Source organism: Pseudochaenichthys georgianus, chromosome 1 (assembly GCF_902827115.2).
Source record: "Pseudochaenichthys georgianus chromosome 1, fPseGeo1.2, whole genome shotgun sequence".
Taxonomy (NCBI): domain Eukaryota; kingdom Metazoa; phylum Chordata; class Actinopteri; order Perciformes; family Channichthyidae; genus Pseudochaenichthys; species Pseudochaenichthys georgianus.
This window is the reverse complement of record NC_047503.1, coordinates 38,414,611-38,438,848: the sequence shown is the minus strand read 5'-3', so window position 1 is coordinate 38,438,848 and position 24,238 is coordinate 38,414,611. Positions and strand designations below refer to the sequence as shown.

Genomic DNA, 24,238 nt, shown 5'->3' with positions numbered 1-24,238 from the left:
TGATGCACATGCTTGGTACTTTGATCTAAAGCTTTCTAAGCATTACATGTGTGGCCTGGATTAGTGTCACATAAAGCACATCTGTAAACACTGATACAAATAAACGTAATTAATTGCCAATTATCCCAAAGTCTCCACAGAGTAGTAATGCTGTATAAATAGGCTGTTACTGGTGTACTCTCTTTACTTGTGGCTTTGCCCTACAAAGGAGAGGGTGTGTCCGCATGGCATCAGCATCAGACTTTAGCTCAGCACTTTTTATAAGTAATTAATTTCTGTAGCTTCTCCACTTGGATTTAGTTGGTTGCTTTTAATGAGCGTGCACTATTCAAACAACTAACGAATGACTGCTTACAACCTCACAACTACGAGTGCGCTTAATTTCAAACAATTATAAATATTCATTGGCGCAATAAGTCACTTTATTGAAGTGCATATCAACACAGTGTAGGAAATTAAGTGGAAAAACAACTTCATTATTTCCTTAATAGAGTAGACAGGAGTTTGAAGTATTGTCAGCTATTGAAAATGATATCGTTGCTGCGAGAAAGCTCTCTAGGCTGAGGCTTTGGAAAGAGCCTGGAATGTTTTCCAACACATCGCTCCAGCCTCACATGTTTCGCCGCCAACAGCCTGTCCATGCAGCTTCTCAGCCATGAGAGACATATGTAGTGCGAACCTGACATGGCAGAGTGAGTGCTCAGTTGTCAATACAATGCTTTTTTAGTATTTAAACATTCTTCTTTCAGGGGTGTGGGACGATTTATTCCCCCGCAATTGTCATCTGACTGGCTCCAGCACTTTCCCCAGTGTGCTAAAGTTAACAGGATTTTCATTTTAATTAGAAAAAGGCAGACAGAGCAGCGCATTCAAATCTGTGAGGGCGAGCTCGCGCCAACTGTGCGGTACTTCATGTTGAAGAAGCACTTTAATTAATATGTCAAATGTATCCGTCTTATGAAAGGCAAATCCCATTCCGGTTTGGAGTCATGCCATACGGTTTATATTCTGAATCCATAATATTAAAAGCTGCCATGGTGTCTTTAATGATGAGCTTGATTTGCAGGCTGTGTTCACAAACAAGTTGGACTTTAATATCAGCCTGTCATCCAGACATTTTCAACTGGCCTCGACTAACACATTTTTACTAGCACTTTTTAGTTGCTTTAATTTAGCCCCTTAACGCAGAATTCTCATCTAAAGGTGTTCTACTTCTTCTGAAGAGATCGCTTCACAAATGATGAAACAAGGTTGTTCTCTCATTTCTTTCCTTATGTTTTATCGTCTCAATTTTGCTTGTAATGAGCCATGAAACGCTGAAGCCATTGGCGTAATGGGAGCAGTGTTCAAAACAAAATTAAACGCTCTGTATTTAAGTGAATAATTAGCAAGGCTGTCAAAGCACTGACGTTTCAACTTAGAAATAAGGGTTTGGAAGAACTGAAGCAGTGAAGTGGTGCAATTCATCAAACACACTTTTTGTTGCCTGCCTTGGTGGAATGTGAAATTAAATGCACATAAATGAGCATAATTAATGACCAGCTAGAGTGGGTAGAATGTGAAGGCGACAAAATGGGAACTTCCACGTACAGTTTATCAAATCGTAATCACTGAGAGGGCAGCACTCTCCCTTGTGAAATTAAAGGGGCTCCTACAAATCATACTGTAGATACAGCATTTAGTCAGCCACCAATTGTGCAAGTTCTCCCACTTAAAAATATGAGAGGCCTGTCATTTTCATCCTAGGTACACCTCAACTATGAGAGACAGAATGAGAAAAAAATAATCCAGAAAATCACATTGTCTGATTTTTAAATAATTTATTTGCAAATGATGGTGGAAAATAAGTATTTGGTCAATAACAAAAGTTCATCTCAATACTTTGTTATATACCCTTTGTTGGCAATGACAGAGGTCAAACGTTTGCTGTAAGTCTTCACAAGGTTTTCACACACTGTTGCTGGTATGTTGGCCCATTCCTCCATGCAGATCTCCTCTAGAGCAGTGATGTTTTGGGGCTGTCGCTGGGCAACACGGACTTTCAACTCCCTCCAAAGATTTTCTATGGGGTTGAGATCTGGAGACTGGCTAGGCCACTCCAGGACCTTGAAATACTTCTTACGAAGCCACTAATTTGTTGCCCGGGCGGTGTGTTTGGGATCATTGTCATGCTGAAAGACCCAGCCACGTTTCATCTTCAATGCCCTTGCTGATGTCCTTGTTGTCACTCAAAATCTCACGATACATGGCCCCATTCATTCTTTCCTTTACACGGATCAGTCGTCCTGGTCCCTTTGCAGACAAACAGCCCCAAAGCATGATGTTTCCACCCCCATGTTTCACAGTAGGTATGGTGTTCTTTGGATGCAACTCAGCATTCTTTCTCCTCCAAACACGTCTAGTTGAGTTTTTACCAAAAAAGTTCTATTTTGGTTTCATCTGACCATATGACATTCTCCCAATCCTCTTCTGGATCATCTAAATGCTCTCTAGCAAACTTCAGACGGGCCTGGACATGTACTGGCTTAAGCAGGGGGACACGTCTGGCACTGCAGGATTTGAGTCCCTGGCGGCGTAGTGTGTTACTGATGGTAGCCTTTGTTACTTTGGTCCCAGCTCTCTGCAGGTCATTGACTCGGTCCCCCCGTGTGGTTCTGGGATTTTTGCTCACCGTTCTTGTGATCATTTTGACCCCACGGGGTGAGATCTTGCGTGGAGCCCCAGATCGAGGGAGATTATCAGTGGTCTTGTATGTCTTCCATTTTCTAATAATTGCTCCCTCAGTTGATTTCTTCACACCAAGCTGCTTCCCTATTGCAGATTCAGTCTTCCCAGCCTGGTGCAGGTCTACAATGTTGTTTCTGGTGTCCTTTGACAGCTCTTTGGTCTTGGTCATAGTGGAGTTTGGAGTGTGACTTTTTGAGGTTGTGGACAGGTGTCTTTTATACTGATAACGAGTTCAAACAGGTGCCATTAATACAGTTAACGAGTGGAGGACAGAGGAGGCTCTTAAAGAAGAACTTACAGGTCTGTGAGAGCCAGAAATCTTGTTTGCTTGTAGGTGACCAAATACTTATTTTACCGAGGAATTTACCAATTAATTCATTACAAATCCTACAATGTGATTTCCTGGATTATTTCCCCCCATTCTGTCTCTCATAGTTGAAGTGTACCTAGGATGAAAATTACAGGCCTCTCATCTTTTTAAGTGGGAGAACTTGCAGAATTGGTGGCTGACTAAATACTTGTTTGCCCCACTGTATATCGGGAAAAGGTTTCACACACCCACGAGCAATGTGGGAAGCCAGAGTCCACCCCTCAAGTTCCCACTGTTTCGACTTGTCCCCATCCGTGTGACTCCCTTGCCATCATCATGATTGACAGATGTCAAACCTGTCACCTCCATGGCACTCACTCGTCTTTGCTGTGATTGGCAGGAGTCACACCTCTGCTTACTTTCCTCAAATTATTTTAAAAAGTGTTCGAAGGTAGGGCCAATCAAACGGCTTGCTTTTTGACATAATTGCCTCAGTTCTTTCTAGGATTATGTCATTTATCTTGTATGACTCCTGGAGTGCAGTGTGTCTTGGGTGCTGATGTAAGCCCTGAACCCTGCAGGCTAAATCTGCAGGAAAGGTTAAGGAGCAAGGATTTAAAAAAAAAAAAAACCTTAACTCCACCAATGGAGCTCCTCAGTGGCCAATAGATGGACTATCAGAGCTGTGCAGCAGGCATCTGTGGATAAGCAGGTAGTGCCACTCATCCAGTAATCACAGGGTGGGTGGTTTGCATTGACTTTTATTGGTTTTGAGCCACAGAATAAATTGGCTACGCATTCGGTAGAAAAGCGGGTGTGCAGACCACTTACCATTTATCGTGGCAGTAACAGGTAACAGGTGTGAATGTGTTTTACAGTGTGAATTTGAGCATGGCAAAGAAATAACTACCTCCAGTGACCACCCTGGAATAATAATGATTCAAAATAATTAAGATGTCAACCATCAATGTCACAAGAAACAGCCTTGCTCTGAGATTTCACAGACAATGGCATTATCCAACAGGAGGCTCTTAATATAGTTTTTCAGAGGCAGAACAAAAAAGAACTAATTTAATAAGGCAGAAACACTTAAGCATTGATTTTCTTTGTGACATTTTAATATACTGTGTTGACTAAGGTGACCAGATTTTCTAAATTAAAACCGGGGACATTTTGAGTTTTGCGGTCAAAATATCATTAAAATATATCCAATTTTCTTCACTGTTAAAGAAAAAAGGGGGACACTTCTGGTTCAATGTAATTCAAACATTTTAACTGTTGGATAGAAACAGAAGGACGATAGCTCATATATGAGACTTCAAAGGTCTTTAATTTTGAAACTGCACATCAGATTGTCCAGATTCTCTCGGAGTGAGTGGATGGGGTGTCCTGCTATCACCCTGAAGTGAAATAAGTATTTGATACTGGATAGTTTTTGTTTTATTCTTATCTAAAAATAGAGGGATGATAGCTCATATATGAGACTACAAAGGTCTTTTATTTTGAAACTCTACATCAGATTGTCCTGATTCTCTCTGATTGAGTAGATGCGGTCTCCTGCTATCACCCTGAAGTGAAATAAGTATTTGATTGACTTCGAGTGACTCTTTGATTATGGACGGTTTCCATTACATAATAATCCAAATATAGATGGACAATGGATCTAATTTGAGATTTTAAACAGCATACATTTGAAATGGTGCTCCAGAAAGTAATGTTATTTTAGGAGTGCTGTGAGATGGTGTCAACATCAATTGAAATGAGTCACCCAGTGGAAATGTCAGATATGTCTTCATAACTGTATCCTTACATTTTACATTCACTCTGTTATAATGTTTTCATTTCATTTCAAACCTTTATTTATACAGATAAAATCCCATTGAGATCATTGATCTCTTTTCCAAGGGAGACCTGTTCAAGTAGTTCCACATGAAACATAAAAGCATAAACACGTGCCATTAATACAGTTAACGAGTGGAGGACAGAGGAGGCTCTTAAAGAAGAAGTTACAGGTCTGTGAGAGCCAGAAATCTTGTTTATTTGTAGGTGACCAAATACTTATTTTACCGAGGAATTTACCAATTAATTCATTACAAATCCTACAATGTGATTTCCTGGATCCTTTCTCCCCATTCTGTCTCTCATAGTTGAAGTGTACCTAGGATGAAAATTACAGGCCTCTCATCTTTTTAAGTGGGAGAACTTGCACAATTAAACAAACACACATAAACAATGTGGTAGTTATATACGTAGTATGTTTTAAATTATTATTGATCACATTATATTGTACATATTTCTTAATTTAAGCTCCAGTATATATGAATATGTTTGGTGTGTTTTTTAGGTATATTTGTTTTTGACCGAGTAAACACTTTTATTTTGAAGGCAGTTTTTACAGGCCTCTACCGTAATATATAAGATATTCGCGCACCGCAATCAGACCGCAATACTACGTGCGGGCTGGATTGACTGTGTTTTCTGAAGTGGGGGCTGGCTTGACCACAGTCTGTAGTGTTTACCCAGTGTTTCCTGACATGAAACGTATTATTTCACGTTGCTATGTGTTTTTAATGCATATTAAAAAACGGGGACATTTCCGGGGACAGTTTCAACCGGGGACAGGGCAATACAAACGGGGACTGTCCCCGGAAAACGGGGACGTCTGGTCACCCTAGTGTTGACAGAACACTAATTGGGCAAGAAAATATTCATCCATTAGCATGGCATGCATCCATTACAGCTGTACAACTACTGTAACACTAAAACAGAGGGACATTGTGTCATACTGCTCATAGCTAATGCACCATTAAACTATATGACATTTTCTGTCTGGTGAGACTGCCAGCGAGCATCAAAAAAGAGAGGTCACTAGTTTGTCTAATTTTAGCCTCGTCGACTTGAACAGCAGTACTTTTTAGCACTTGTGACATTGGCTGACATTGCCTCAGTGATGGTGAGGGAAGCAAAGTGGCCATCAGACAAGAGACAGTCCTTATCTGAGGACTCTTGCTCTCGTAGGTTATCACCGCTCAGCTGTCCACCCAATCACTACCCAGCCCTTTCTTGGATATCTCTAAGATTGGTTCTTGTAATAGTGTGTCTGTGTGTGTGTGTGTGTGTGTGTGTGTGTGTGTGTGTGTGTGTGTGTGTGTGTGTGTGTGTGTGTGTGTGTGTGTGTGTGTGTGTGTGTGTGTGTGTGTCTGTGTGTTTCTGTGCATGTGCACATGTTCCCTCCAGCCCTCTCTCACTGTCTGTTCTGTTTTCCTGTCCTGCTTCCATTTCTCCCCCCCTCCCCCCCACCCATCCTTCTGGCAGTAAACTTGTGCACTTACAGAAAATTCCCACCACACTGACACTCATCCAGCTAAAAGCAAGTGCCTATGCCAAAAAAAAAGTCAAGTCACTGCCTTTTACACATCATGATTATTGACAGGGCAGGATTAACTGAGGCTGGGATTCTCCATACTTCAGCAGTTCATAATTGGAGCGACAATTCTCCGTGGGAAGGTGAGAGGTGGCGAATATCTGACAGGCAAATAGTTCATAATCAGTTAGACAGCACCATGACATGGGGGGGGAAGTGATTGGAAGCTAACAGAATATCCAATCAATAAATATCTGTTCAAGAATCGTTTTTGATTATTGCATTTTTATGTTTTTGAATAAATAAAAATAAAGAATACAAATATTTATGCTCAATTCTAAGTTAACAGATATCTGAATTATAAAATAATGTAGGAGATGCTTGTACAGGCATCTTTCTGAAGGAAATGCATCCACAGTAAAGATGCAAGCCCGCAATTGGTGATGAAAAATTGAGGCTTGGCTTTTGCCAGGCTAATGTCGGTCTAACACATTGACGTTAGCCAGGTTATATTTGATCTAAATAGATAAACACTTAGGTACTCAAGCAATTTTTTGAAAAAAATATATCACTATCTCTATGAAAGTGTCTTATTTAGCTGCTGCTGCTACTGTTTGGTATTAGCAACGATGAATGCAATATGCATAATTATCAACAAGTTTAAGCTGGTAAATTATGTGTGTGTGTCTGATTCACCTGAACAAGTAGGACAATATATTTTGTATTTTATATTTTTTGCTAATCTCTGATGAAAGATATTTAAGTTTTTCATCTAAATATCATAAAATAATATGAGTATTTAATTGGATAGCTCACTGTGCCAGCAGTGCAGATGTGGCTTATATGTTTTAAATAAGGAAAGCTAAGACATCATTTAAGCAAACATCATGCATGGAACATGCAAGCAAAGGCACATTTATATAACTGTCACATTAACTGCTAATGGTCAGATTTTCTTTTGACAAACAGCTCACAGAATGAAAACAGGGACATTTTTCAAATCATATTTGAACTGGTGTGAAAAGAGAAAAAACTAAATCAATGTTCACCTACTCGTGTTTTGTTTTTTTCATACAACAGCTATACAATTTTCTCTCTCTGTGTGTGTGTGTGTGTGTGTGTGTGTGTGTGTGTGTGTGTGTGTGTGTGTGTGTGTGTGTGTTTGTGTGTGTACTGTATGTGGGAAGTAGGCCGGCAGTGTAAAGATTACATTTTGATCTGTTCTTGTATTCCATTGCCCTCTGAAGCAAATACATCTAGCTATACCGATTAATACTGATGGTGTGTGTGTGTGTGTGTGTGTGTGTGTGTGTGTGTGTGTGTGTGTGTGTGTGTGTGTGTGTGTGTGTGTATGTGTGTGTGTGTGTGTGTGTGTGTGTGTGTGTGTGTGTGTGTGTGTGTGTGTGTGTGTGTGCGTGCGTGCGTGTGTGCATGTGTGTGTGTGTGTGTGTGTGTGTGTGTGTGTGTGTTTACCATGCTGCTTGTGGCAGCCAGAGGAAGATGGCCATTATAGTAACACAGTAAAAAAAAACTTCTGCTGGTGTTTTATTTGATTGAATACATTTTATAGAGGCTTTATAGAAAATGACCAGACATGCGCCATTTTCCAGTTTAACGCAGATGAGGTCTTTTGTTTGTCGCACTTCAGCGCGCCTCACAGAAACCAATCCAAATGACTCATTGCGACCCGTAATGGGAATGCAAACTGAAAACCGCATTCCACATTAATTCCAGATTGCAGAGGCAGGATACATGAGGCTGTGAGTAGAGAGGAGAGCTCTTTCACAGGCAGCTGTCCTATCCTTTTATACACGAGAACACTCAGTAAGAGCTCCACACTGACTCATTAGCAGGGTGTCTGCTCTTCACAGAGGTAAGTGAGCGCTAACCCGATGCACCGAACAAACATATCATCTTATTTGCTTTCATGTGCTTTTAACTCAAATCCTATTATCTATGTTACCTTAGATGAGCCCTGCTCTCATTGATTATGAACTTTAAAAGATAATGATAATGGCTACCAAGATTGAATCCAAGGCTTGTAATTAAAGGCTTCTTCGACCACAATTCCTACTTCAATCTCAATGCAGGTAAAAGCTGTTGATTATTTAAAAATGTAATTTTCTCCAGCCTGTATTTCATATATTCGTAATTGCGTGATTTCTACTTTGAAGGGCAAAGATGTTTTTTTTTCTCATTTCTCATTAATTACACATTGTTGAAGATGCAGCAGATTATGGATGGAATCACCTTTGTCCAAGTCATTATGCTCAAAGATTTGGCTGAGCTCATGATACAATTGCATGATTTCTGTTAGGAATACCTTTTTTAAAGTCAGAGAAGACATGTCTCGATTCAGTGATCAAAATGAAAGCCGAAAGGATATTTATTGCCGCCTGGAGCGACTAAACGTGCAGTTGCAGGTAAGACGTCAGTGACAAAGTAAGGCAAGCCTTTGACAGCCGGAGCTTGGGGGGGGATCACTTACACCTGAGAGATATCTTACCCAGTCTGACTCCTTCTCCCACCTCCACTGCCTCACTTATCGTCCTCTCTGCCCTGTGCGTACTCTCAAATATTCATGACCATGCAGCCAGGTCATCTTAGAATAATCTAAATGGGAAGCCCAAGGCAGAAGCAAATCATCCTACTATGAACATGTCTGGTCCTCGACGAATGTTAAAGCAGTCATCTATAAACTTCCCTCCATCACCCCTTCTTCTTCTTATTTCACTTCTTGTGAACAGACATGGCATATAACACAAAATGGAAACATTTGCAAAATGTATTTTAATAAATATTCAGTGGTTGCCATGCCATATGTGCTCTGTGCTTTTCATTGCAGTGAATCAGCTCGTGGCACAACATCTGCTATTAGAGCTGAAAGTGATATGTAAAACTTTTGACAGCTGATTTGTAAAACACACACACGCACTCACACACACGCAAACATAGCAAACTCCCCCCATGCTTGCTTTCTCTCTCTCAGAAGCTAAATTAAATGACTGAGCCTTGGCTGAGTGATTCTGCCACTTAAGCATTTGGAGGCGGACGCATTGTGCCAGCTCATGTTCAGGGTCATGCTAGTGTCACTTAAAGAGTCTCTAATGAGACCCAGACAGGCACACAGTGTCCAGCCGAGCAGAGCCGAAATCTAAAAGCCACAGTATGAGAGCACTGGTGCAAAGAAAAAAGGTATTGAAAGGCCACTACATGACGTGTAATGAGAGAAAGAGACAGTGAAGATTTTATAGTAAAAAAACACAACAGAATCTCCTGATCCGGCATTTTTCTTTTTAAAATTGTCACAGAAAGTTGGATGCATCGAACAGAAAGTTGTGTAGAAGAGGCTCACCAGTGACTGTCCGGTAAGGCTGTTTATTAAAAGTCAAGCTTGAGTGAAATGCTGTGTTTTATATAAGATATATTTATGACAGACTGTCAGGAGCCACTGAGATGTATCACTCACTGAGAGACAGAGTGAAGGACAGGATGAAAAATGGAGAGACATTAAACAATTCAAAAGCAGTTAAAAAGTATTTAATCCGGTGTCTGTACATTACAGTAGATAGGGCTCCACAATATGCAAAAAACAACTAATTTAGATTATATTGAACCATATTGCAAACTGCGACATGTTGACGACTCATTATTGAAACATTATTGACATTATCAAAAATATATATTAAAAGGATTATAGTGATTTTGAGAGGATCTTTACTATCATTAAATGTGTAGAATACCGTTGGTGAGCTGGGACCGTGCAGCACCACATAACTTATTATTCAGATATTTCACATATTTAGCATTTACCAAATATTGCATTTAGTCCGTATTATTATAGTGGTAACAGAAGCTCCTAAAGACAAAACTGCCTGTTTTAATATAGCTGTACTTAAATATAGCAGTTGAATATTTTACCAGGCACCAGTAAAATATGTTTATATGTAGACATTAGCTTGCCCAGCCCCATTCTGTTCAGTCAAACCTCTGGTGGCAACGCACAGGAGGAGGAGGTGGGGATTGGATGGAGAGTTGATACAGTGTGGCGCTCGCATGGGTGTTGTTCGACATGAATATTCAATACACACCTCAGAAGAAACCATTGTGTTTCCATTTCAAGCAAATTCCATCTGGGATTGTGTTTCAAGGCTGAAGAGGCAACAGGTGAATGTCTATACAGCGAGGCACTAACGATAATGCCATTCCACAGAGATGCGAAAACATGGTGTGCTATACAGTATTTGAAATTCAAATAAAAGTAAACTGATCATCTGTTAAAATTACACTGGGTGATAAAGCAGCAGCAAAGTCAGTGAACAAGCTCACAGCCATTTTGTAACATTTGGCAAATGATGTTACCCTGGCACAGTGCGGCACAATCTGGAAAGAAGCTGCAGCAGGCTGAATGCATAACTAGTTGGACAGATAAATTATCAGCAGGTGGAGTTTGTATTAGCCTCCATCTACTCCCATCTTTTTTGTGTTAACACCAAGAGACAGGATGCCTGCAGAAGCCAGGTGTCAAACTCAATTTCATCGCGGGCCACATTTGCATAAAGGTTGCACTCAAAGGGCCGGTTGTAACTATATAAATATATAATATATATATAAAATAATGTGTTATATTACATTATTGCCTCTGAATTGGATTAGTATCGGATAGGATAGTAACTTAGTCATTAACTACGTCTGAAAGCAGAAGTCTCTTCAGTGTGCATTTCACAAAACGAGATGCATTGTGGGACATGTAGTTTATGGGCAACCTGCTCTGTAAAGTGGCATGCAACCGTATAATAAACGTATTATATTCTTTGCAAGCTCTTGCGGGGCCACATCAAATGAAGTCGCGGGCCGGATTTGGCCCCCGGGCCTTGAGTTTGACACCCCTGCCATAGAGGGACCAAAACATATTTTCAGGCCACTATTGAATTTGTACAAAGACGTTTTACATTTATTGGCCTTGATTTAATAAAAGTCTATATTTTGATCGATATCCGGGCACAAATTAAATAATGAAATGCACAAGGCCAAGTCATTCATTCCAGACGCCACCTGCGTAGGACACTTTGGTTGCAGAAGGCCATGGAAAGGGAGTCTTTAATTGAGCTTCACTTTTGCTTACAGTAGTTGTTGTTGAGTTATTGTCAGTTGGCAGCTACCGAGTTGAAACTAATGTGGCCTTGCACGCTTATTCAAATGAATGTATCACTACTTGGATCCGGTGACATTGACTTCATCCTTCAAGGAGAAAGTCTGGTCTGTTGAGATGGCTTTCTGTAAATACACTTATATTGTGCGCAAAATAAATACAAAACTATTAGTGAATTGAGGCTACCAATTTACAGTCTGTGCTCGCATAAATAAATGATAGCCGAGGTTAAAACTCTACTGAGAAGAAAAGTCTCTACTGAGAAGAATACATTTGTCAGTTAAACTTATTCTGATGTATGAATTTACAGCTCCTCATAATAATCTCAGATCGACTATCTTATCGACTATAAGATGGACACAACTGTAATTTGAATTGTCCAGAGGAAATAGTTTTTGGAGGTGCTTAAACAAAACAAGATGTTTGATGGAGCTCAGGATCTTGAAGGGATAAAGCTTTCTGTATTCATGATGGTTGAAATGTATGAAGACAGAATATGTGCAGAGTGGTAAACCCGTCTTTGACTTAGAAAAACATACAAGCTTGTCTTCCTATTTAAGTCAAGCTTGGTGCGATATCTGAAGATGAAAGCGATGAATGAAGATCGTCAGACTGTTTGACTCTGCATAACACCTCGCTGTTGGGTCTGCATAAAGGAACTGTCTCTGCAGGTGGAAAAAAACAACACAGTTTCAGGCCAAAGCAAACGCCAATTTGCACAACCCACCCACCTTGGCTCAAGACACCACAGCTTACTCTGTACCGGCGTTAAAACAGAAGCCTTAATGTGATCCATTTTCAAATACTAACAGCTGCAATGGAGTCCTTACTCACCGTAATGCTCATGAATGTTTCATAGTAAGCCAAATTAAAATCTTGGCGCCCAGGGTTGTGAGCCGTTTGATTAGGCTCATGCGTACACCCACACTGGAGAGCCTGTCATAACGTCTGTTAAAACATTTCTGAATCACAGGGCCCACCCATTCAGAATACCATGTCTGGCATTCCCACTGATGTGCCGGCGGATTTTCCCATGGGATCGACACTAAAGGATGGGCTGCCCGGCTTGAATGCTCCAAGACTCAAGGGTTTGGACTCAGACTGCCTTAAATTATTGATATCCGAGAGAGTACTATAATTCAGTGCCTGTTATAAATCAGCATCTCTGAAATCTGTAGGGTATTTATAAACATAATGAGATTCTGCTGAGGATTTCTCGCGGCTTTTCATGTTCATCCTCTGTAAAGTTTAATGCTCCATCCGACGCATGAAGGATGGCTACTTCATGGCGGGCTCTAAAAACATTCTCATTATCATCTCTCTCTTACGACGGAGTATTAGGGACACACTTAGAATAAAAACAACAGAGAGAATTCGAGGATAAAGTCGCAATAATACGAGAATAAAGTCGTAATTACGAGATTAAAGTCGTAGTTTCATAAGTGACTTGAGAAGGAGGCAACGGGAGCGTCCTGCAATAACATGAGGAATGTGGAGCATCTTGTGAAGCATGTACTTTAGTTTAGGTTTCTCAAATAACGAAAATTTTGTTTTGGCACATCAGCATCAGATTATCATAAGTATTAGAACTTTGAAAAGGTTGTGCAAGAAACTGTCTATTATTTCGAAGAAAGAACCAAACGGACTTGGAGGAGATTGTCTCCTTTCTGCAGGAGGAAATGGCTGGTTCTGGCCGACTACAAGGCTATCGCTGGTTACACCTACGAGCTGTTCAAAGGGGATTTGTTGTTTCACAAGAAACGATGAGACTTGTAATCAAGGCTTTGGATCCAGAAGGAGTCGAACGATAGCCTTTTAGTGGAATCGGAATGAGCTCCCCATTGACATCAGGACAGCAGAAAGCTTACACATCTTCCGGCGCAGACTGAAAACTCATCTCTTTCAACTCCACTTCGAGCGATAGAATTACTAACAAAGCACTTATATATATATATATATATACTAAAAAAGCACTTACATACTAACAAAGGACTGGCTTATCTAAGGCCAGTTGAGTAGCACTTGAAATGTTTTAGCTCTATGAAACCTGATGTACTTTATGATTCTGTTTTCTTCAAGTTCGTATCTTGTTGGTCGAATGCACTTATTGTACAGTACGTCACTTTGGATAAAAGCGTCAGCTAAATGTAGTCGGCCAGAACCAGCCATTTCCTCCTGCAGAAAGGAGACAATCTCCTCCAAGTCCGCTTCTCAAGTCACTTATGAAACTACGACTTTAATCTCGTAATTATTACTTTATTCTCGTAAAGTTACGACTTTATTCTCGTAAAGTTACGACTTTATTCTAGACATTTTTTTTCTTCTAAGTGTGTCCCTAATACTCCGTCGTACTCTCTCGCACACACACATTAGATTTTCAATATGCAACACACAATTGTTTACTCACTGATTCCTGGCTCTTGTCCTTTGCATCATACACAGTTAGCTTGACTAGTGTCTCCGGGCTGGCAGGATACTCTGACGGGAAGGTCACTCCTGTCAGAAACAGGGGGTCTTTGTTCGCCTGTCAGAGAGAGGGACAACACAGAGAAAGGGTGAGACACTTTATGTGTGTGTGTGGTGGTGGTGGTGTGTACCTTATATGCACAGAAGTACTGCAACACTCATGTTAAAAAAGGAAGAAGAAGCAGGAAGCCGAAGGGATAGAAGGAAGGAGGGAGATGTTGGTGGGTAACTAAGCCAACAGCTGGGCTCAGTCTGTCCTCCTCCTCCCCTCGGCGTTTCTCCCCCCCCTCCCTCCCCCCCCCCCTGCTGCCTCTCCTGGGTACAAAGAGAGAAGATAGAGCTCTCCCTGGTGGGTCTACCTGGAGCTCTGGCATAACTACAGTATCTCTGCAGGCGAGGAGCAACAAATGTTGACAGGTAAATTGGCACAGCGGCATTCTGGGCAGTGGGATGGAAGCGGTGTCCACAGCAGCAAACACACCAGAGGGCTGCATGGCATTAGCTAATTTTCACTCACAACTCGTTTCACTTTACCCCGTTATCACCCTTAACTTCCATCCATTTGGAACAGCAGGGCTCGCTTTGCCATGGCCTGCAGAGACCTTGCTTTTATTGCACTGTAAAAATGTCTCAACAAGGTTGTGACTGGCATTTACTTCAGATTGAAACCTCTCTAAGACAACCGCAGAGTGAAGACTTTTATGCCACTTGTTGGGAGAAATTGGTTTTCAGACAAGAGAGAGAACAATGAAATAAGGCGGGTTTCGCTGCCTCCCTAGTTTCAATCTTTCTCTTTTTACGGATTTTTCTGACAGTCTTTTATACCCCAGGAAGTTTACTTCGGATGTAAGAACCTTTTTTACAGGAACTCAAAAATGGAGGGTCTAGGGACAATATGTTACCCTTTCCTAAAGCTGTTAGTCTACTATCCCATCAGTCAAGGGTTTTCACTATACTGTAAGTAATGATGTTTCTTTTGGACGGAAACTATAATTTACATTTTTGTACTATGTTCAATCTGAATTTACTTTAAAATAACATCTATATTGATTCTGACTCTTCTACATCCAACTCACAGGTGTATCATTGCTTTGAGAAGTAAAGATATAGTCCTTTGTTCTGGGCATGTCATTTTCGAGCCTGAGACCTGAAAAACAGGCTCAGGGCTTAACAGATTAAAGTCAGCATGTCGGGGTTAGTACTTGTAGAACGTTCAGGAACATGATTCACAGCACAGCATCAATCTGCAGCAGCAGTGTGTTTTTGTGCATTGTCCAAAGCTTTGTCACATCAAAATGGACTTACAGAAGAAATCCTAAAGATGGACTGACAATGAAAACCAGGCGACGTTGAGCTTAAGTATAAGTAAAGTGTGAATTGTGAAAGGAGACCACACACTCATAAGGTATAAAGGAACATCTCCAGCAATATGATTTAAACTGTCCATTTTGGGGGGACATTATTATGATGGAACTGCATCAACCAGTGATTTCAAAAGATATGTTATAATTTATAATAATAATTTGTATGCATGCCTTACTGTAGCTCAATTGTTGAGCCTAGTATGGAATCTCCAATGAATACAAGTGAACTGAATGGCACCGGGAGCTGATCGGTCTTTCTTGAAAACAAGGATTGTTAAGCTACTTGGTGTTGTCTACTTAAACCAATTCAAAGCACTTTGTGTTTACACGAGGGGCTTCCTCTCCCCCTGCTGCACTCTGATGGGCGTCTCTAGAACACAACCCTCTGGGACCCAGTGGGACCGGCTGGGGAGACGTAATGAGACTGACACAGACAGACTGGCAGACACGTCTGAATGGATGGTAACGCCCTTCAGTGGAACAAACAGCAAAGGAATTAGGACTGGTCATTAGAAGGTAGATATACATCTTAAATATCATGGTTGAAAATGTCCAATATCAATTTGAATGACACATTTATTTAGTTGGATGAAACTTACTTAGCTTAGTTTTGATTGGAATCTTTCATTTGGACTAAACAAAAATAATCACAATTCAAAATGTTTTAACATTTGAATGTTGTGGCTGGAATCTGTTATCCCAACATTGGTAACTTCATACTGTATCTCAAATGTTGCTAACCTTGATATATGATTTAATGTTGATACAATACCATTGAATTTGAAGTATTGCATCAAATCAGACACCATGGGCATGATGCATTTGGTCGACTTGAGTATAAACTCACATCACTGCAATACATAAGTTGATCAACCACATTGTGTTGTATTGATTCTGCCCACTGGTGGCGGCATGTAACGTGTAACAATAATGGCATCGCAGTTCTTTGATTGACCCTCACTGTCCATCCACTCCGTTCAAGCTACATATTGTTAAGCTACCAGGCTGGTTAACTACTAGTACTGGTGGTAGCACACAGGAAATGTTCACTTCTGCAAAGCAAGTCAAGTATTTGGCGGCACATTCCTGGAGTAGATCAATCAAAAAAGAAGAAGAAATGTGGTGTAAAGTTGTGTTCACAGATACAATGAGCTGCAGTGTTTTCTCCAAGTAAGGTTTATTTTAATTGTATGCAGTTTTTGGCCAGCCAAGTAATATGTTGGCTGTATAATTCGTTCAGTTTACCTGCCATTGGCAGATACACCAAAAACTAAATTCTGGACCCGGACTGAAACTCTGGTAAGATGCAGACCAACAAGCCTCGAGCTCTTGGCTACAATACAGGGTGTTTGGAGCCAAAGCATGAAGCGTCAGTAATACTGTACAGCAATGTTCTTAACACAGACACACAGAGGCAGACTTATGAGTTTAACTGCAAAATCACTCACATAGCGAACACACAGACACACCACCTCACCACTAGCCCTGCTGAAGCTTCAGAAATCTTCCATGTGCTGACAGAGGGGAAATAAAACAAGTCTATCGCTTCTTGTTCCAGCCTCCCTAGACATGGTTATACCGGTCGTGATGCCCGGTGCCATTTTGCCGCCAAGCCATGAAGGCTTGTGGTTTGTGTTCGCTCACATCCCAAACACACAGCCTGATTCAGCACAGCGGGTACAGACACAGTGGAACCAGTGCGCTGCTTTGGGCTCAGTGCAAAGCTTCATATATATCAGTACTGGACAAAAAGACAGGCAGGACCATTATACCCAAGAATGTGCAGGTACACACATATACACACATACACACACATAAGCCCTTACACTTCCATCACTGGCACTCTGAAAAGGCCTCATTCAGACTTACCAGCATGGTTGGCAGCCTCAGCCGCGGCTCAATCTTCTTAGTGCTACTGATGGGCTGAGATGAGCTAAAGTGGTAAGCCCGTCTCCATTTACACAGAAATAAGCCAGTCTGTCATACAAGTGATCAACATATGCTATGAGAGACAGCTGCCCCTCTCTTGTCTGTTTGTCCGTGTGGGTTGCAAACCTCAGAGGAATGGCCAATTGAGACCATTAGTAAGAGGGTGTGTGTGATTGTGTTGGGGGGAGGGTGACGTATTCTATCTTGAATCGTGCTGGAGTTTTTCTCTCTCCCTTGACCACTCATAATTACACACACATACACAGACTAGACTTTTTGGACTTGTTCCAGGCGGGGGGTTCTTCGCTCCACTAGCATGGCATCAAAGGCGATGTTATCCCCTAGCTTTGCGTCAAATCCCTTCAAGTAGCACCACCCCTGGGACCACTGCGCATGTTTTAGGAAAGGGATTTTCCTACGAGATACTAGATAGCATTTTTGTGTCTCCTGCTTCAAATACTGTTTTTCAGAGACGTTTCCTTTTGCACTTTAATGATTTAGAGGGCTTTAGATGTTCTGCTTAAGTTGTCCTTTGTGTTTTACCAACACTAGATTAAGATAGACTTTCTATATGAAGATAAAAAGGGTCTGTGTTTTGAGAAAACACTGTGTCCCAGTTCCATACAATAAAGTGCACTAATACTCGTGAGTATTCACCATGTGCTAAGGGTAACAGTGCACTATTTAGGAAGTAAGTAAACAAAGAAATAAATGCAACCTCCTGTGTTATACCAATTAGAATTTAAACAAGGCCTGCATTAATCGGTGGTGCCTGATTTGACAGATGCCAAATATATTTACCCTCTTTTCCATTTCTGATTCATGCAAATTAACAAATGTTTTCACAGTAGTACACATGTGTCCTATGTACAGAAATGAAATGTTTTTGTTGAATTATATATTGCTGAAAAACACTGACTTATTACTGGGAACATTAGAAGAACCTTGGTTATACTGTACACACATAACTTGATCAAACAAATCTCCAAACCACAAATGTATTAAATATAAGAAAATGTAAAAAGGGATACCACACCCTCTGTTACTCGACATCCATTATATGTGTAGTGCTCAGGTGTTAAGGCTTGCCTGCACAGTTGCTGGTTATTGCCTACATAAACTTACTGACCTTAAATTATACTGTATTCTGTCACTAATTGCGCCTGTTCACACACTAACACACAGGGTAACACATTGATGTATGTTTGGGAGCTGTAGCAGCAAGACCTTTAGGAGATATTTAGAGGCAGTGTGTTCTAAAACTGACTTTTCAAATACATTACACCTACTGTAGAGAGGTCATTTATTTTAACTAAAGAGAAGTCCAGGTCCAACATGATTACATGCTCACCAGTTTCTTTTTGATCTGACCCCTGTCTAGTGATTCATGGGTAAGACTAAAGAGAGCTTGTTCCATCATTTATCTTCTAAATGAAACCCTAACATAATCTGCCGTTGATCCCTGATAATGCACCTATCACACGCACTAACGCTGAAGCCTTCGTGCAGGAGCCGGCTGCAGCTGTTGGCAGCAGGCATCCCGGGAATGTGACAACAGGAGAAACACAAGTGGCAGTTGTGCAGTCTTCAGATTCATTTACACACGCAGTGGGGCTTTCCGGTACACACACACACACACACACACACACACACACACACACACACACACACACACACACACACACACACACACACACACACACACACACACACACACACACACACACACACACACACACACACACACACACACACACACACACACACACACACACACACACACACACACACACACACACACACACACACACACACACACACACACACACGCACATACACTCAAACACTCAAACACACAACAGCAGGTCCACCTTTGGCCACACAGGTTAATGAACATCTGCTGTTATGCATTTGGAAGGCAATGTTTGAGTGTGAGACCACAGTGTCCTGACAAGCAACCTCTGTTCCTCTAAAAAACATTAAACTTGGACTTAATTCAAAGAAGTCACATTTAATGTCCTCAATGTTATGCTGCTTCTGGGTCAACATATCATCATAATACTGATCTGATTGCTCTGATTACTGTGACAAGTGTTAAATATACTACTATAAGTTATATTAAAAAATGATACGAGACGACTAATAAAATGAATATATTGCAGATGAAACTCCACAGACTATCTTAAACACTTCTTATGAGGCTGTAAACCTCTCTTTTGAAACCGACTTGTAAAAGCACACATACCCGTTTCTTGTTAAGTAGAAAGCAATCCATATCCTCAGATGCTGCTGCAAATCCTGAACATTACAGCCATGAAATCAAAACTCCAGCAGCACTCAGAGTTTCTGCAGAGCCGGCTCAGCCAGCCAGTACAGTATTCCACCACATCCTGTGTTTCTACGCACACACACTGATTTTCCCTTGACAGGACCGAGGGGGAGAGCAGTGGAAAAGCAGTCTTTCGCAGAGACGGTTCTGCTCATTTAGCTTGAATGGATTAGCAGGGAAATAATATGCGGCAGGAAACTTTGCCCTCATATGAGGAAAGAAGAAAAAAAGTGTGTGTGTGAGGGAGTGTATCTGTGTGTAAGGGGGTGTTGCATAGTGGGACGGTGGGCAGCTGTTGCCGCCCAAAAAACACTTGTGTGACTGTTTCCTTGGCAACAGCACTGTCAAACTGGAGGCAATAAAAGAAGCATTTAAAGAGGTTAAAGACCACAGACACTCTCACTGTATGAAACACTTACTGTACATACTGAGATATCTATTGGTACTATGTATGGCACTTTTATTTCTCCAAGTGAGGAAATACAAAGTTAACTGTTTGCATAATTCTGTTGAATTCATACTTGATGATAAATAATTACTGAAGTGCATGCCACGCAAAAGAGCCAATGTGATGAAGGTGATATCAGCAAACAAAAAGCTCTAATTTATATATGTATCAGCGTAACAACACACATTTTATGTAAAAACTGTAATAAAAATCTGTATATTACTATTTTGTATTCAATGGAAACACTTTATAGGTATATATTTTCTGTTTATGTTTATGTAATTGTGTGCAATGCCTTGTCTCCATGCTGTGACAAAATCATTTCCCAAACTGGGATCAATGAAAGTATCTGTAATATAACCATACATCTAATCTAATACTGATAGAAATAAAGAATACATTAATACATTTTGCAGAAACCGTTTGCATGATGATGTAAGATCAGAAGCGGATGTTTCTCCATCATATAAATATATATTTTTATAACTGGCCAATCTGATGTTTGTTTCGCCCTGTAGGGTTGAGTCGTGGCCATCTGCGCACAGAAGCACATGTGGCAAAAGGAGAAGCTTTTCATTCTATACAGCAGCTGTGAGGAGCAGACACTGTAAACATCTCCTTCAGACTGATTTCCTGATTCTCCTGCAGGGCCAAAACTAAACTGAGTGCAAGTCACAGGTAACCTCCAGCACTAAAACAAACCAGCAGCACTACACCCCTGGATATGAGACTGGTTGAGAGGCACACATCAACTGTTTAAAATGTGCCAGGAAAAAGAAAGTTATAGCTCATCGTGTGTTCCAGTTCAATGAGTCAGATGCGGAAAAAAAAGGTTTATAAAAAGAAGGGCAGACTGAGAACCAGTGACCCAGAGAGACAGCAAAACAACAAACATCAAAGGTCAAGCAAAGAGAGGAAGGTGTCTGTGTGTGAGTGTGAGTGTGTGTGTGTGTGTGTGTGTGTGTGTGTGTGTGTGTGTGTGTGTGTGTGTGTGTGTGTGTGTGTGTGTGTGTGTGTGTGTGTGTGTGTGTGTGTGTGTGTGTGTGTGTGTGTGTGTGTGTGTGTGTGTGTGTGTGTGTGTGTGTGTGTGTGTGTGTGTGTGTGTGTGTGTGTGGCCTTACCTCCACTATCTCTGTGCAGGCATGAGAGACGAGGAGCTGCTTGTGGGGATCTATGACAGACACCTGGACCAAAGCATTGGGCTTCCTGTCTCTGCCGGGGGGCAGCAGATCCCTGCAGGCTGCAGGGAGGGAGAGAGGAGGGAGAGAGGGGGGAGGAGGGAGGGAGAGAGGGAGGGAGGAAGGGGAAAGGACAGAAATCAAGATGAGAGATAATCCTTCACGATAACACACATTGGTGACACAAATCACACGACACTGAGTCACAGGAGAATGTGAAAATAGATGAGAGAGCAAAGCGGTAAACAAACATAGGTCAAGAAAGGATTTATAAATACTGCTGTCAGATTAGATGTGAGATTTTGCACACAAAACAACAAATGAGTTTAATCTGCTGTTATCACTTCTCTGAAGCCTCTTCTCAAAACATTATCAAGGTTTTAGGAAACATAAAATACATAGGGATTGAGAAATAAAATGGTTGCCTCAGTACTTTATTAAATGCCAGTGTAATTTCCCTCTGGCAGTGACATATCTGTTTATTAGGGCTTTTATTTTCCAACAATAAAAGCATCTCGTCACTCAGCTCCACTGGCTTCCAAAGACAGGAAAGACTTTGCATCCCACAATTCCTTTATAGGAAACCAGCGTTTCCTGGTTACGAATAGAAACTCCCCTCAACCAGATAACACTCGCTGATCCCATCGCAGCTAATCGGATGCATCTTCATTGATAAACACGTCGCCTGTAGAAAGAAATCATAGTTATCTCCTAAAAGACACACATGCAATGTAAATGTGCACTTTTGATCGAGTTTTGCAATCTTCACATCTGATTCAAATCGAAGGCCTGTGAAAACATCCAGCCTGAAACCAAGTAAATTAAAACATATGGCTCTTAATTGATCTATTAACGGACATTTGTATACACTCAGTACACTAATGAGAAACATGTGTTCATCAAGCTCCCTGGGTCCCGTCCAAGAGATGGCTTTTTTTATTTATCCAGCACAATTTTGGCATGTAAACGGCAATTGATCTGCTCGCAATGCCTGGTCCTGGTTTCACACATTACTCTGAAAAGTGTGGATAATACCACTCAGGGGTTGAAATTCAGTAAAAACAACAACAACAAAGGCAAACAACTGTGGGTTTGGTTTATAAAGGGGCCCTATCATGCTTTTTGAGTTGTTCCATCCTGTGTGTGATATAGGTTTGTGTGCGTGTAAATGGTAGTTATTATGGGGGTTCAATCAGGAGAGAGTTCATGTTGTTTAAAGAACATTTATTGACACATGTCATATGATAAATGTTAAAGGTGGGGTAGGTAAGTTTGAGAAACCAGCTCGAGATCGCTAGAATTTGAAAATACATAGCCGGAGAAAATCTGCCACTTCCTCACAGAGCCCCTCCTCCAACACACACGAACGCGCACATGACCAATGAGGGCACGAGATAAGTTTGTGCCCCGATGGAAGGCTGACAGGCAGGTAGGCCATCCAATCCGTTTAGCCGGCCACGGTTGTACTTTTTACAGTACTACGGCTTCCACAGATGACGTTTTTTTATGGATTTGTTGTCAAAGCACTTCAGATATTCATTGCTATCGGGACGTTAAGAGCATTCCATGGAATATAACAAAAAGTGTATCTCGAGCCGGTTTCTGAAACTTACCTACCCCACCTTTAAGTCTTTGGCGATTAGACCCGATCCTGAAATGGTATATCTAAAGGGGGAAATGCAGCCGTGAGCATATAGGGAACCCCCCGGGGTCTAGACACTGGTGATGATGATGAAGATCTTGATTTGATGAGGAGATGGGATGAAGAGGAGGAGTGATGAGGTCTTTGGATTAACTCTCCTGGCACTGGATATGATGAAAGGAGGTGGATGGGGAGGAGGTGGATGGGGAGGAGGCGGGCGGCAGCATGACAACCTGAAATCACAGCTGACTGCAGGAGAGAGGAGAACCCTGCAGCACAGTGATTGGCTGCTGGAGAATGAGGTGAATGTAATAGGTTAAAGACAACGCCCGTGATGAGCTGATTATAAGCAGCTGCGGACTGAATGTATAAACCAGTCTTCCTGAAAGAACTTGCGCTGAGCTTCATTTGTATACAAAAAATGTGAACCTGAAAATAAGCATAATATGGCTCCTTTAATGTTTAAGCAACCGAACAGCAACAGGACGTGGCCTTTTAAAAGGGAGTAACGAGTATGAAGTAAAGTTAAAGAAAGTGTTCTGTAGGAGAGCATCAACACATCTAGACATTTCCTAAAGGTTGAATCAGGGTCAAGGTTCTTTATTGTCAAACTAACATAGCTGTTGAACATCTTAGGTCACAGGCTTCTCCAACAATGCAACACAATAACAAGACAATATTAAAACAATATTAAAATAATATACTATAAGACAATGCGGCCATCTTCACCGGCGCATCGTTGAGTTGAATCAGTGATATGACTGGATTAAGAGATGAGAAGGTCTATGCGGTTCCAACCTCATTTCAAAAGACACCTTTGTTCTCCACACATAGCACTCAGCATAAGGCTTCCTTTGTAATCACACGCACACCCATAATGATATTCACCTATAGCAAACTCGGAGGTAACCAAACATCTTCCTGCGGCAGCTCATTGTAGCATCAAGGTGACTGTCCTTGGCTCTTTTTCAATAACAGCATCACAAACAAAGGCCATGAGCATTGGGCACACTCACACTTGACTGCAGGAAAACAGAGGAATAAAGGAAGCGTGCTCCTCCGCCACCTTCAGCATAACAGGAGGGACATATTTGGTTGAAGGTTATTTGGGCTGACATTCTAAAATATCCAAAAGGGTTCAATTAAATAGAGTGGCTCGTCTTTCATAAAACATAATGACATCCGTATGAAATGGTATCGTGTTCCACAGATACCTTTAGAATAATAACCTGGGACTTTAACAACACAAACTTACGTAAGTCAAACTTAAGTCAAAAAGTCATCAGTAAATATAAGATTGATTTCTTTATGTGTTTTACACACAGTGCT

General features: G+C 41.1%; 1 protein-coding gene across 2 annotated transcripts in view; it reads right to left on the bottom strand.

The window, feature by feature from the left end:
- The window catches only part of inpp4b (inositol polyphosphate-4-phosphatase type II B), a 173,645-nt gene that overhangs the window by 126,390 nt on the left and 23,017 nt on the right, over positions 1-24,238 (bottom strand). For both annotated transcript variants that reach the window (XM_034086394.1, XM_071203508.1), the window contains exons 3-4: positions 21,211-21,329; positions 13,961-14,077 (exon numbers count right to left, since the gene is read on the bottom strand). In XM_034086394.1, the coding sequence (XP_033942285.1) occupies positions 13,961-14,077; positions 21,211-21,329 (236 nt within the window). The remainder of the gene's footprint in view (positions 1-13,960; positions 14,078-21,210; positions 21,330-24,238) is intronic.